This window comes from Hylobates moloch, unplaced genomic scaffold, assembly GCF_009828535.3.
Source record: "Hylobates moloch isolate HMO894 unplaced genomic scaffold, HMol_V3 SCAFFOLD_19, whole genome shotgun sequence".
In the NCBI taxonomy this organism is placed as follows: Eukaryota; Metazoa; Chordata; class Mammalia; order Primates; family Hylobatidae; genus Hylobates; species Hylobates moloch.
The window spans coordinates 7035032-7050176 of record NW_026652294.1 but is presented as its reverse complement, the minus strand read 5'-3'; the positions used below and the strand labels follow the sequence as shown (position 1 = coordinate 7050176).

At 41.4% G+C, this 15145-nt stretch overlaps 2 protein-coding genes across 2 annotated transcripts in view; both read right to left on the bottom strand.

Moving 5' to 3' along the window:
* CRYBB2 (crystallin beta B2) overlaps window positions 1-15145 on the bottom strand; it is a 679427-nt gene that overhangs the window by 131153 nt on the left and 533129 nt on the right. The gene's annotated exons all lie outside the window — the stretch shown is intronic.
* Window positions 5031-15145, bottom strand: part of PIWIL3 (piwi like RNA-mediated gene silencing 3) — a 107730-nt gene continuing 97615 nt past the window's right edge. Inside the window, exons 15-21 of the mRNA XM_032139563.2 lie at window positions 14046-14270; window positions 13814-13917; window positions 11279-11349; window positions 10719-10869; window positions 8974-9099; window positions 5622-5769; window positions 5031-5455 (exon numbers count right to left, since the gene is read on the bottom strand). Coding sequence (XP_031995454.2) covers window positions 5339-5455; window positions 5622-5769; window positions 8974-9099; window positions 10719-10869; window positions 11279-11349; window positions 13814-13917; window positions 14046-14270 — 942 coding nt within the window. The 3' untranslated portion in view covers window positions 5031-5338. The remainder of the gene's footprint in view (window positions 5456-5621; window positions 5770-8973; window positions 9100-10718; window positions 10870-11278; window positions 11350-13813; window positions 13918-14045; window positions 14271-15145) is intronic.

The window sequence follows — 15145 nt, the reverse complement described above, 5'->3', positions numbered from 1 at the left end:
GAGATGGAGGTGGGCGTTTGGGTATAAGTAGGGTTTGATTGTGAAGGCTTTGTGTGTGACCTGGACTAAAATGTGTGCCCTTTATCCTCCTGGACATGAGCAGTCGACTTTTTTTTTTTTGAGATGATGTCTCGCTCTGTAGCCCAGGCTGGAGTGCAGTGGCGCTATCTTGGCTCACTGCAAGCTCCACCTCCCGGGTTCACGCCATTCTCCCGCCTCAGCCTCCCAAGTAGCTGGGACTACAGACGCCCGCCACCACGCCCGGCTAAATTTTTTTTTTTTTTTTTTTTTTTTTGAGACGGAGTCTCACTCTGTCTCCCAGGCTGGAGTGCAGTGGCGCGATCTCGGCTCACTGCAACCTCCGCCTCCTGGGTTCAAGCGATTCTCCTGCCTCAGCCTCCCGAGTAGCTGGGATTACAGGTGCCCACCACCACGCCTGGCTAATTTTTGTATTTTTAGTAGAGATGGGGTTTCACCATGTTGGCCAGGCTGGTCTCGAACTCCTGACCTCAGGTGATCCACCCACCTCGGCCTCCCAAAGTGCTCGGATTACAGGCATGAGCCAGCACACTTGTCCAAAGCTCTTCGTTTCTACGTGCACACCCAGTTCATGACATCTGGCTGCTGCTCACATACTCCTGTAATCATGGACACCTAGGTTGCCTCCAACTCCCGAGCACTACAAAGGAGCAGCTCCTGAGCACTACAAAGGAGCAGCACGAGGGAACTCAGAGTTGATGGAACTGTCCTGCACCTTAACTGTGGTGGTGGATACATGACTGTATGCATTTGTCAAAACTCATGGATCTATACATCTAAAAGATTGAATTTCACTGTATGTAACTTTAAAAATTGAATGAAAATACAGTGGTGGTGAACATCCCTTCAACTTCCTTCTTATAGATGAGAGTTTCTCTGATTCAGGGTTTTCTGGCACTATTGACATTTTGAGCTGTAGAATTCCTTGTGGTGGGAGGGCTGTTTTATGCATGGCAGGATGGTGAGCTGCATCCCTGGCCTCTACCCACTAGACACCACTAGCATCTCCCCACCCAAGTTGTGAACCAAAAATGTGTCCATACATTGTCAAATGCACTCTGAGATCAAAATAATCTCTTGGAAGCCACTACTCCACCCTCTTGTGTACCAGGATATCTAGGTACATATTTACATGAATTTGCATCATAAATTTGTGTCAAAGCAGGCGCAGAGCTCAGTTTTCCTGTTTATCAGTATAGTTATTGTGAAGCATGCTACACTACAACAGAAGAATGTACCAATAGGTGAACACATCAGTTAATCACCAAATAACCACCCATATAATCACAGCCCAGGCCAAGAAGCCTCTCCCATGACCTACCTTCCGTTTCATTGATTCTTTCCTTAAGTGGTGTCAAACATGCTGCTATACCCATCCTGAGTTATTTGTTACGTTTTTCACTTTTGGAATCTCCAAATTGGTTCTTTTTTTTTTTTTTTTTATAATTTAGGTTTTAGGGTACATGTGCACAATGTGCAGGTTTGTTACATATGTATCCATGTGCCATGTTGATTTCCTGTACCCATTAACTTGTCATTTAGCATTAGGTACATCTCCTAATGCTGTCCCTCCCCGCTTGCTCAACATTTAAATTTTACCTCTTGGAATACTGTTGATAACTCACATGACTTGAGCACCTATGGTTCTATTTCTGTTGTCTTGTTTCCCTCAGCTTTGTCTTATTGTCCTCTTATATTGGTTGTTGAACAAGTACCATATATTGCATGGAAATGTTAGATTGATGACAAAGATGTTAGTATCCTGCAGAGAGACTGTTTGCTTCTGGCTGATGACTGTGGGGTATTAACGATCCAGGTGGTTTAAAGGCGGGCTCTGTCCTGGGAAGCCTTATCTTTGTCAAGCTCCTTACTACACTATATCCCTGAGGGTCTCAAACCAGAGTGTGCAAGTTACCTACAACCCTCCATGCTGCTACTGGACTTCAGTATTTTTTTTTCAAACAGACTCACAAATGTCAAAACAGACCTGACTTCTCACTCAATGGCTTGTTCCAGAATCTGTGGCATAAGAAGCAGTCCCAAATACCAGGGTCATATTCCTGGATTTCCTTCTGCCAGATGTTGGCACTGTTTTCTCTGCTTTCCCATCCCTTTTGTTAAATATAGTGAACCCCAAGTTTCTCTTCAAAGAATCAGTATGTCACTGTGTTCAGCTCTCTTAGATTCTCCATTTTAAAGTTTAACTTCCCGGTTCCCTTTGCCCACTTGCTTCTAGTTTTGGTAAACAACTTTCACACCAGTCTTAATCAGTAGTTCGCGTCTGTTCCCCTGGTCACCTGCTCTGTCCTGACTCACCCCTGGTCACTTGCTCTGACCTCAGTCATCTTTAGTTACCTGTTCCTAACCTTCCTCCCCACCAAACTACTCACCCCACCACTCCAGCTTGTACTCCTGCTCTTTTTAAAAAACAGCCAATTGGAATTAGCTTAGACTGTGTGGTCCAACCATAACCAATAAGGGAACGACACAGCAGTAGGGGCCACCTGCATGAGGAGTAAGAACTCCTTCTCTTCCCCTGTCCAGGTGTGCTCTCACTATGGTTCCATCTGCAATGAGCACCGTTTCTGCAGAAAATAAAAACTGCCTTGCTGAGAAAATTAAATTTATGTTTGAGTGCTATTCCTTTGTGGCACCAGGGAACAAGCATTTTATTTCTAACACTTTGATGCGGTTCAACATTCTAATATTTTGTCCAGCTTTGAGCTGTATTCAGTGCAAAGATCGATATGGTGTTTTTGTTATTGCCAGAGTCAAGTTCATCTTTTGAATTATCGTATTGCTACATCATAGGCCAAATGGATTTCTTATGGATTTTTTTTTTTTTTTGAGATGGAGTCTTACTCTGTCACCCAGGCTGGAGTGCAGCGGTGCAATTTTGCCTCACTTCAACCTCTGCCTCCCAGGTTCAAGGGATTCTCCTGCCTCAGCCTCCCAAGTAGCTGGGATTACAGGTATGTGCCAGCATGCCCAGCTAATTTTTATATTTTTAGTAGAGACAGGGTTTCACCATGTTGGCCAGGCTGGTCTTGAGCTCCTGAGCTCAAGTGATTCACTCACCTCGGCCTCCCAGAGTGTTGGGATTACAGGCATGAGCCACCGCGCCCAGCCCTGACAGACCTTTAATTAGCACTCCCAACCCCGGCTCAACAATGTGAGACTTAGGTGTTGTGATACATTACAGACATTTTTATCTGTAAGCCTCTGAAATGAGACTTGTCTTGGAAATATTGAATACCAAGCTTCCTTCACCCAATTTATAAAGAACTAATAGGCTAATTGGATATTTCCCTGGTCACAGCAGTATTTCTAGTTATCTTAGAAAAGCAACAAATTAGTATATTAGGAAGGCTAAAAACATTTTAAAAATAACAAGAGTGAATCATGTTTAATTCATGTTAAAATCATTGATTTTAACATGAATAACTATTGAATCACATCATCTTAAATTTAATAGTGTTAGGAATAAATGATGTATTTATAAACATTCAGAAAGTTTTAATACCTACTTTCAGTTTGTTCTTTCCAAGAGATCTTTTCTAGACTTCTAGAAATTGATTATAAATCATATTCTAACTTAAGAACATGTTGTCTTAGCATTTCTTAAATTTCAGACCCATCTCAATGTTTATTGCTGTTGGCAATAACTGCTCAGGAGGACATTACCCAGGTTACAATGTATTTTCTGAAGTCTTTCCATTTTATTTCTTATAAGACTAGTTCAAATTGTAAACCTAATATATAATCAAGCAATTATGTTTCCAAATATACCTTTTCTTGTATATTTGAAGTTAATCCCCACCCCTACACCCACCCCCAGAATAACACTCTATGAGTATAAGAAAACAAAACAAGGCCAGGCGCGGTGGCTCACACTTGTAATCCCAGCACTTTGGGAGGCTGAGGCGGGTGGATCACTTGAGGTCAGGAGTCTGAGACCAGCATGGCCGACATGACACAACCCCGTCTCTACTAACAATACAAAAATTAGCCAGGTGTGGCGGCACATGCCTGTAGTTCCAGATACTTGGGAGGCTAAGGCAGGAGAATCGCTTGAACCTCCTTGGTTCAACCACTTTGGAGGCAGAGGTTACAGTGAGTTGAGATCACGCCATTGTACCCCAGCCTGGGTGACAGAGCAAGACTGCATATAAAAAATCAACATCAACAACAAGAAAAAAAACCCCGTTGTTTCCTGAGTCTAATTAAGGATAATTTTAGGTGGAGAGAAAAAAGTCCGCTTTCAAGAAAAACATAATAGCTTCACTTAAATAACTTACTGAAGACTTCTGATTATGATACGGCTAACATAATATACTGGGACCGTGCAATAGAATGAATTAAACAAATTCATTAACAAAGCTTAGTTTTCCTTCTTTGTGGAAAAAGTAACCAAATGTTTGTGTTCCTAAGCTGCCAATCTTTTGTTTTGTTTTGTTTTTGAGACACAGTCTCACTCTATTGCCCAGGTTGGAGTGCTGTGGCATGATCTCGGCTCGCTGAAACCTCTGCCTCCCGGATTCAAGCGATTCTCCTGCCTCAGCCTCCCGAGTAGCTGGGATTACAGGCACCCACCACCACACCTGGCTAATTTTTGTATTTTTAGTAGAGACGGGGTTTCACCATATTGGCCAGGCTCGTCTGAAGCTCATGACCCCAGGTGATCCACTCGCCTCGGGCTTCCAAAAGTGCTGGGATTACAGGCATAATCAAGCTTTCCCTATGACCTTTCCACCAAAAATACATCCAAATTCCCACCCCAGTACAAGGAATAACACAATGCTTCCTATGTAGCTCATCAGTAATAGGTTAATTCTAAATACAAAATATTAAACAGAAATTCAGTGTTGTTACTTTTATGTCTTCCTTTCCTGTACTTTTAACGAAAAAAAGTTTCAAAAATAAAGTAGATGTAGTTTTCGAAGTGGGGTTTACTTGTTCACAGATGTACTCTCTGAGTGACGAATGCCCAGTCTTTTCAATTATTAGAGTGGCCCCGCTTGGGGTGGAAAATGTTTAGTCATGTTTAGCTATGAGATCTCTGTCACATATTTGAAAGGGAACCTGCAAGCCAAACCCTGTCAGTTCTCCTCTCTGGAAAAATCAGTCGGTGGTAGTATTGAGAGTAGAACATATCACTCTGAATCTCTCCCGTGTCCAATCAAAAACGATGAGAATTTAAAGCTATGGACCTAGGAAAATATTTCAGACATCCTGCTTCAAAAAGAAGACAGGCTTACACATTGTGGTTTCATTATCACATCAGGTGGTCTTCTACAGGTCAAAGGTAAAAGAGACGGGTTGACAGGGAACGATTCGGTTCCTGGTGAATGGACTGCCCCACAAGGTAAGCCAGCTTGTGGGCATAGTGGCAAGGCGCTGGAACTCGAATGATGCCCTTTAGTAGGAAAAAAAAAAAAAAAACATACAACTAAGTTTTTTTCACTTTACATCTACTTTCCCTAAATTTAAATTCACAGAAGCCAATTCAGAGGTCCAACATTGTTCAATCTTGAATAGTACATTTAAAAAATCTGAAGAAAAAAGTAACAAAAAGTACTTACTGGCAAATTATAATACATGTGGCATAGACAATATGTTAAACGCTGTACTGTATCTGGGCTCAAGCCAATCGTGTCATAGATGACGTTATAATGAGTGGGGGTAACAGTCCCATCTTGCACAGACTGACTCACAATAAAAAAGTCATACCTGGAAATATAGGACATGTGGGTATCGGCTCATTTTAGAAAGAGGGTATAGTAAACCTAATATCTGAAATGAAAACATTTAGTATAATAGCTTACAAAAATCTATAGACTAAGTTTCCTTTACATTTAGAAACCCGTCTAACTGATAAACAACGATTTGAGAAATCAAATCTGTAGAAGACAATTAAATCACTGACACAGACAGTAACTCTCACGGGATTTTGCCTTCAAGTACATGCACTGAAACCTAGAGGAAGAAACAAGATTGGCACATTTGATCTGATATGGCCGTAGATAATTCTATTCGGAGATCCTGGATAAAGGCCTGCTGCCTCGCTGAGAATCACTGGACTATATTTAAACTATTTTTTTTTTTTTTTTTTAGGTGGAGTCTGGCTCTGTCGCCCAGACTGGAGTGCAGTGATGCAATCTTGGCTCACGGCAAGCTCCTCTTCCTGGGTTCACGCCATTCTCCTGCCTCAGCTTCCTGAGTAGCTGGGACTACAGGCGCCTGCCACCATGCCCGGCTAATTTTTTATATTTTTAGTAGAGACGGGGTTTCACTGTGTTAGCCAGGATGGTCTCTACCTCCTGACCTCGTGATCCACCCGCCTCGGCCTCCCAAAGTGCTGGGATTACAGGCGTGAGCCACCGTGCCCGGCCTTAAACTTCTTAAACAATACAACCGGTAAGATTGATCTATGTGTAATAAATATTGAATTTATTTTTATGTGTACAATCTTATGTTGTACTTTATGATACTTTTTATTTGCTCCATCCTTTAATCCTTTCCTGCCTTATACTAGATTGATCAAATGTTTTTGCCTTTCCTTCATTTTACTTCATTTCTCCTCAACTCTTGGTATGAATATCATTATTTCCACTGTGGTTTCAAGTAAGTCTTTCATTTGTATAATTGACTTAAGTATAAAGCAGCAGAAGCTTTATCATTTTCCCTAATAACTAAAGAATCTTAGTGTATACTTTGACCTCATAACTCCTTTTCTGTGTAAGTGCTATATCCAGTATTTTCGGTCTTGTTTTAATATACCCTATAAATTGTCATTTATGAAATCAAGGCTTTTCTATACTCCATTGTAAGTGATCAGAATTGCTTCTTGCATTTCATTCTCCCTTAACTATTCGATTTCCTTCTTCCTAAAATACAGTCTTTTTGGGTACCTCTCTCAGTGAGTACCTGGTGGATCTGTTAATGTATATACTGTGTATGTACTAACTGAGCATGTTTGTATTTCACTGTCACCCTTGATAAGTTAGCTGGGTATCAAATTCTAGCTTGATGGCTATTTTTAAGCATTTTAAAGATACTTCATAGTATTCTGGTTTCTACTCTTGCTGAATGTGATTTTTATTGTTTGTAAATATATTATTCCTGTGGTTGCTTTTGAACTTTCTTATGCCTACTGAAGTTTCACTATAACATTTCTAAGTGTGAACTTTTATTGATCTTTGCTCAATCTTGTTATTCTTCAATCTGAGGATTCAGAATCTCAGACTTTCTCTTTGAATATTGCTCCACCCCACCACACCCCCATCATATCTTATCTACTGCTGAAACTTCTATTTGGTATAGAGCAAATCTTATTTTGCCTTACTTTTTCTAAACATTTTTTCATATCTTCCATATCTTTATAGCTCTCCACTGCATTATGGGAATTTTGTGAACATATGTTCCAGTTAACAATTTGTTTTATGTCTAACCTTCTCTTTAACCCTTCCACTGATTTTTCTTCATTTTGACGATATTCATGTTTGTTAGATATTCAAATACAAATTGACCTTTTTATTAGACATTCTTATGGCCTTTATTCCTTTTTATATCTTTTCTTATCTCAATACATTTTTATATAGAATGTCTCTAACCATTTCATCTTCTGGAAGTTGTATCTAATCTTAGTGTCTTAAAGGTTGGCTCTAACTTATAATGGCTTGCATCCTCATAACAAGAAAAAGACTTCTAAATTACTGTTTGGAATTACTTCCTTGTGTCCATGAACAACAGAGCTGACTATATGAAACTATTTTGTAGCCTATTCAGTACTACTTTCTGAACACATCATTTCTTCGTTCAGGTTCTTAGGATAAGTGTCGTACAAAATGTTTCACATAAAAGAAACTGGTTTCTTTTTTCACACTGCTGTTTTGTTTTTGTTTTTGTTTTGAGAGGGAGTCTCACTCTGTCACCCAGGCTGGAGTGCAGTGGCATGATCTCTGCTCACTGCAAGCTCCGCCTCCCCGGTTCACACCATTCCCCTGCCTCAGCCTCCCGACTAGCGGGGACTACAGGCGCCCGCCACCATGCCCGGCTAATTTTTTGTATTTTTAGTGGAGACGGGGTTTCACCGTGTTAGCCAGGATGGTCTTGATCTCTGGACCTCGTGATCCGCCCGCCTTGGCCTCCCTAAGTGCTGGGATTACAGGTGTGAGCCACCGTGCCCAGCCCCACACTGCTGTTTTAAAGCAGAAAGATATTTTAAAAATAGAAACCTCTGGCTGGACATGGTGGCTCATGCCTGTAATCCCAGCACTTTGGGCCACCAAGGTGGGTGGATCACTTGAGGTCAGGAGTTCGAGACCAGCCTAGCCAACATGGTGAAACCGCGTCTCTACTAAAAATACAAAAAACTAGCCGGACGTGGTGGTAGGCACCTGTAAGCCCAGCTACTTGGGAGGCTGAGGCAGAAGAATTGCTTGAACCTGGGAGGCAGAGGTTGCAGTGTGCCGAGATTACACCACTGCACTCCAGCCTGGGCAACAGAGCAAGATTCCATCAAATAGATAGATAGATACCTACCTACCTCTCAGACTATTGCATAAACATTTTGATGGTCGTGATATAGTCAATATAATTTGATTTGTGATGACTCCAAATCGTCAATATAAACATCACTTGCTATCTTTTGTATTCATAATTTAAAGGGTTTTAGGGCCACACTGAAGTTGACTCTTATGTGGTCACAGACATTTACAAAAGTTTGATGAAGAAAATTCGACAACCAGAAGACTAATCACAATTTCTATATTCAAATGAGGAATCTCTGCCCAATAGTAAAAAAACAGACCAAATTAGTTCTAAAGAATCAGCAATGCTTTAAGGTAAAGTTATTGGAATTAAGTGATTGTGTTGAACCGAAGGAAATTGAGAAAATTATAGAACCAGCTGCAAAAAATACAGGTGGCTTACCATTCATTCCTAGTCAACTCTACATCAATAACTGTTCCTGGAGGTGGATTTTGAAAATGGCTTCCATGTTTAAGAAAAAATCTAGTGTTTATTCGTTTCTTCACCACAATGAAAGCTAGAGTGAAACTTTAAAAAATCAGGATGAGTGTCACTATGTTTACTCAGTCTTACCTCAGAAGTACACAGTGTATTCAAACATCTGCTTTACATTTAGGACCTATGAAGAATGGACAGCAGCCCTCCTTACACCCTGATTTTACTGTCTAAGCTCCATGTGCCCGATTAAAGCAGTAAATGAGGAGGTATTTATTCATAGCCACCCACATCCCAGGGGAAGGGTCCCTTCCTCACAACTTTGGGATCATTCCTACAATCCCTGCTGAGCAATGGGCCCTCAGGAAACAGGAGTTTTTACAAAAGTGGAGTTTTGTAGGTTTTGTAAGGCTTAGGGCTGGAGATCCCCTCCAGCTGGCTCCTCCACCACCTGGACAAAAGTCCAGGATAAAAGAAGGATAAGTGTGAACTATTGGCAGGCTACGTTCATGGATTTCTTTTTTTGAGATGGAGTCTCACTCTGTCCCCCAGGCTGGAGTGCAGTGGTGTGATCTCGGCTCACTGCAACCTCCCTCTCCCAGGTTCAAGTGATTCTCATGGCTCAGCCTCCCAAGGAGCTGGTATTACAGGTGTAAGCCACCACGCCTGGCTAATTTTTGTATTTTTATTAGTAGAGATGGGGTTTTGCTATGTTGGCCAGGCTGGTCTCAAACTCCTGACCTCAAGTGATCCGCCTGCCTCGGCCTCCCAAAGTGCTGGGATTACAGGCATGAGCCACCACGCCGGGCCGTTCATGGATTTCTGTGAGTATCTGACGTTAACAAGCCCTCCCACAGCAAGACTTGAAAGCAGGAAGATTCACTGGAACTGTGGTGGAAGCGGTCTGCTACTGCCAGGTCCAATTCTGCTTTGCATTCTGACTTGGGTGTGGAAAGCAATATCAAAGCAGAAGGGTCTTCCCCGCACTCCCCCACCCATCCACAAAAGCCACTATTTATATCAAGCTCCTACTCTCATCACACATTGTATTGGTGTTTTCCCCTAAAAAACATCAGTTTTTTTTTTCAAAGACTAAAATGTAGAGCTAAAATCTGCACAGTACAATTTTTTTGAGACAAGGTCTCACTGTGTCACCCAGGTATGAGTGCAGTGCTCCTAGGCTCAAGTGACCTGCCCACCTCAGCTTTCTGAGTAGCTGGGACTGCAGGCACACAACACCATGCTCAGCTAATTTTTTCATTTTTTTTTCTTTTTTTTTGAGATGGAGTTTCACTCGTTGCCCAGGCTAGAATGCAATGGTGCGATCTCAGCTCACTGCAACCTCCGCCTCCTGGGTTCAGGCGATTCTCCTGCCTCAGCCTCCCGAGTAGCTGGGATTACAGGCGTGCGCCACCACACCCAGCTAATTTTTCTGTATTTTTAGTAGAGGCAGGGTTTCTCCATGTTGGTCAGGCTGGTCTCGAACTCCTGACCTCAGGTGATCCACCCTCCTTGGCCTCCCAAAGTGCTGGGATTACAGGCGTGAGCCACTGCGCCCGGCCAATTTTTTCATTTTTTGTAGAGATAGGATCTCACTATGTTGCCCAAGCTGGTTTTGAACTCCTGGGCTCAAGTGATCTGCCCACCTTAACCTCCCAAAGTGCTGGGATTACAGGCATGAGTCACTACACATTACAATTAATACAACCTACTTGTTAGGAGAGATGGTTTTTAAGTAGGTCGACATCTTTTTCGCTTCATGGTCAAGCAATGCTTGAAGCTGACCATCTCCCACTCCATCCCGATACACAATAACAGAACGTGGCATCGATGATTCGTTTTTACACCAGACATCCAGGGCAGCTGAGAGGAAATCAGAAACTTGTGTAAATAAACCGTCACTTGGAACAAACTAGCCTTTGCTGCTTTTGACAAATTCTAGGTCTACCTTTCAACACTGCAGCTTTCAGGGCAATTTTACTGCTTAAGTCCTGTCTATTCTGGGGTTCCTCAACAACAGCACTATGGAAGTTTTGATCCAGAGAATCTGTGGTGGAGGTGGTGGAGGTGGGGTAACTTATGCATGGTAGGATGTTTAGCAGCATCTTTGTCCTCTACCCACTAGACTCAATGCCAGTAGCACCTCCACCCCAGTTGTGACACCAAAAACTAAAGGTTCAGTCATTACCAAGTGTCCTCTGGAGGCGATATGTCCATTGGTGGAGAACTACTTGTATAGTGTCGGGTTCCCTGACCGCTACAAGACACTGACCTTTCAAGCAGATCTGCAGCTCTTTCACAAGCTCTTCTCCTGTTTTCTGGATGACACATTGAGAGTACCACCTGTTCACAGAAAAACCACCAGTTTGGAAAACAAGATTCTTAAAATCTCATTTGAGTCTGCATTAATCTATGGGCAAAAAATATTACTATGAGTAGTTAAGGACATTTTAGCATCAATTCGTATCTCTACAGAGATCAAAGTATTGGTCTCTTTTGATATCTTAGGCATTTTAGAAAATTTTGAGTGCATACGAATAGTCAAGTAGAATGGAAGCATTTATTCACATTACTACAAATTAATCATGCTTTATTGTACAAGACGACTGTAGTTTCGCCTATGGGGGAATGCAATAAAATGAAATCCCTGTGCTCCCCCTGGTTCCTGCTTTGGGATCAACACCCTCAACAGTGGCACCTCCATGTTCCCCCTCACTGAGGAAGGGGTTTGCTTTGGAATGGTGGCAGCTGTTGTCACAACTTCAATATATCTAGTAAAATTGTATGCTATCTCAAGTTTCTATCCCCTTACCGCATTCTTGTTTACTTCACAGTAACCCCATCTGACCGCCTGACATTGGGATGTATCTGCCTGCCTGCCTCTTCTTACTAGGATTTAATCCACAGAGTATGACCAGGTGTCTTGGCTCCACATTTTCACTGCCAGTGTCAGCATCTGAACATGGTAGCCACTCAGAAAAATCTGTTGACAGCTCCAAGAATGATTTGGCTCATGATGGTCTCTGCTTTCTTGGGTTTGGAGTATGTAATTGTAATATTTACTTAGCTATGTGTGTTTCTCTTTGTTCAAGGTATTGGCTATTTTTCTTTTCTTTTCTTTTCTTTTTTTTTTTTTTTTTTGAGACAGAGTCTCACTGTCTCACCCCAGGCTGGAGTGCAGTGGCGTGATCTCGGCTCATTGCAAGCCCCACCTCCCAGGTTCATGCCATTCTCCTGCCTCAGCCTCCTGAGTAGCTGGGACTACAGGAGCCCGCCACCATGCCTGGCTAATTTTCGTATTTTGTTTTAGTAGAGATGGGGTTTCACCGTGTTAGCCAGTATGGTCTCGATCTCCTGACCTTGTGATCTGCCCGCCTCAGCCTCCCAAAGTGCTGGGATTACAGGCGTGAGCCACCGCACTCAGTGGTATTGGCTATTTTCATAATTTTTTGGAAGTTTTTCTTTGATTGGAAAGCAGATTTTACACTATTTAAAATAAGTATTACTTGAAAAAAGCATCTGTTGAATAATTGAAAGTATAATTTTTCCCTATGATTGCAACACTATTTTCAAACAAAAAGTAGAGCAAAATAGTGTTATCATATTGAAGCAGAATATGACTGGAAAAAAGTCATCATCTATGGAAATAAAGATGGATCTTCCTTTAAAGATATTCCTGAATTATACACCTAGTGGGCCACAATCATTATTAAACAGAGGTAATTTGCAATGGACATACATCAAGTAATGTGCAAAGGACTGCAAACTTAAGACTGCAAACGTATTTCAAGGTGCAGTGTGGTTTCTACTCTGAGAACAGAAAGTAAAAGGGCCCTGGGAGAAAAGGAGAGCATAGAATATAGACACACATCTTTTGGAAGTACATCATGTGCACGTATAGAAAGACAAGATCCTGTACTTACAGATCTCTGGCGACTAATTATGTTTCCATGTCTCTTTACTCATGTACATCTGAACTATTTCACTATGTATTAGTTATCTCCATTTAAGACATGTACTGATCAGAGCCTATGGTAGGCAGAATTCTACCTGTTCTAATCCCTGGAGCCTGTGATTATGGCAGGATATCACCCCTGTGATTATGTTATGCTATATGGCTCCATTGACTTTATGATAACAATTTTCCAAATGGGTCATTTGTAATTACATGAACTCCTTTAAAAGCAGGTATGTTTTTTCTGGCTGATGGCCAAAGAGGAGGTCAGATTCAAAACAGAACAAGGGCTCAATGTACCATGGCTGGTTGGAAGATGGAGAGGGGTTTGCTACATGAGAGAAATCAAGACTGGCCTGCAGCTGACAGCCAACAACAACAACAAAAAACAACGACAAAAAAAAAAAAAACACAAACCAGGGACCTCTGTCATCTAACTACAAAGAAATGGATTCAGCCACAATGACATGAGCTTGGAAGGGGAGGGCTGTCAAGCCTCCAGATGATAATGTGGCTTGGCTGACACCTTTATTTATGCCTTGTAAGGTCCTGAGAGCTGTGAACTACCAGGTGTCTGATCAGAAGAACTGTGCAGATAGAGACGGGCATTGTCATAAACTGCCACGTTTGTGGTATGTTAGGCAGCAATGGAAAATTATGTAGAGCCAGCCAACCATGCAAAATGTTCTGAGAACATAACTTTGCCAGAAAAATCAGGAGACCACATGACTAAGAATAACTCATCTGTCAAATTCCCAACCTCTGGAGTTAACAAGTATTAATTAGGTTCATCTTTTCTATTTGGTCCACAGTCAGCTACCAACTAAACAATGTCTACCAGAGCTTACTTACTTTGTTAATTCAGCATTGGTACTTGCAACAAATCCTGCTATCGATTTCTGTCGATTTACGATATCGTGGAAACAATCAATGCCAACGAACATTGTTCTTTGTACCTTAAGTTTTTTTTTTTTTTGAAAAGGTAATGGAGTTAGAACGTGAGCAAAATTTAAGCATTAACAATTAAGAGAATCTTAAGTTTTATTAGACGTAAATTAAATGAAGTCAATGAAATACAACATACGTCTGTCTCCACTTTCCAGAGGGCTCCTCCCATCTTGCAAGTCATCTGCTGGGCAATCTTGGTGACGATGGTCCTTGCCTGGACTTTTTCTAAGGTCTTTTTCACCACACATTGGCTTGGAATCGGGCATTTGGTACATAGGTATCTTTTTATGCTGTCATATCTACGTTTGTCATCATTAGGCAGGATACAAATCACCTTGAAAACCAGGAAACATGACATTCCCTAAGATACAACAACAGTGATACAGGAAAGAAAAACCATCTGGAGCAGGCAACTTAGGTGGAAGACTGACAAGCTAGAGTCAATTTATTAAGAAAATATATAAGCCCAAGAGGGTGAAGGGTCTAGAGCCATGTTATTAATTATAACATAATTATACCAATTTATAATATATGTATTTTATTAGAAAATTATTACATTAATTATTACTTAATTGGAAGGGTGAACATGTGGAAGAAACAAGTTATAATTAACATTATAAACTATAACATTAAATTGTTGTAAGTGTTTAAATTATAGTGTCATAAATTATAGTTAACATTAATGTTATAAATTATAATTATAAATTACAGCAATTGCTGCAAGATGCAATTTGGCAATATACATCAATTGTTTAAGACTGCAATATTATTTCCATCCTAGTTATTCAGGTTCCAGGAACTTATCACCATGTTAACAAGGATGGGTTAAAATCAGGCTGAAGGATACAATGATCAGGACAGTCACCCTTTACAGGACTATCACTGAGAGAGGAGAAAGGAGAAAAAAAAAGTTAAGGCAGGTCCATACTAAAATTCTTTTAAACAGCCTGAAAAATCAAGCTGCAGCTGCACAGATAAGGGAGCGAGGCCTAACGCAGAAATGCCTTTGTTCTTTGTGTAATCAGCAGGCTCCCAGGAAAGTTTCCTCCGCTTCTACAGACATGTACACAGTGGGGACTCCGTGGGCACTTGCATAAGGGGGAGGCTTGGCTGAGACAGGCCTGCAGCTGCACAGATGGGGACAGTTACACAGATAGCTACACAGATAAGGGAAATTTCTTAGAAAAGCTTTTGTGTTTAACTGTAAAATGGCAACCCTCTCGGGCCCCCTCTCTG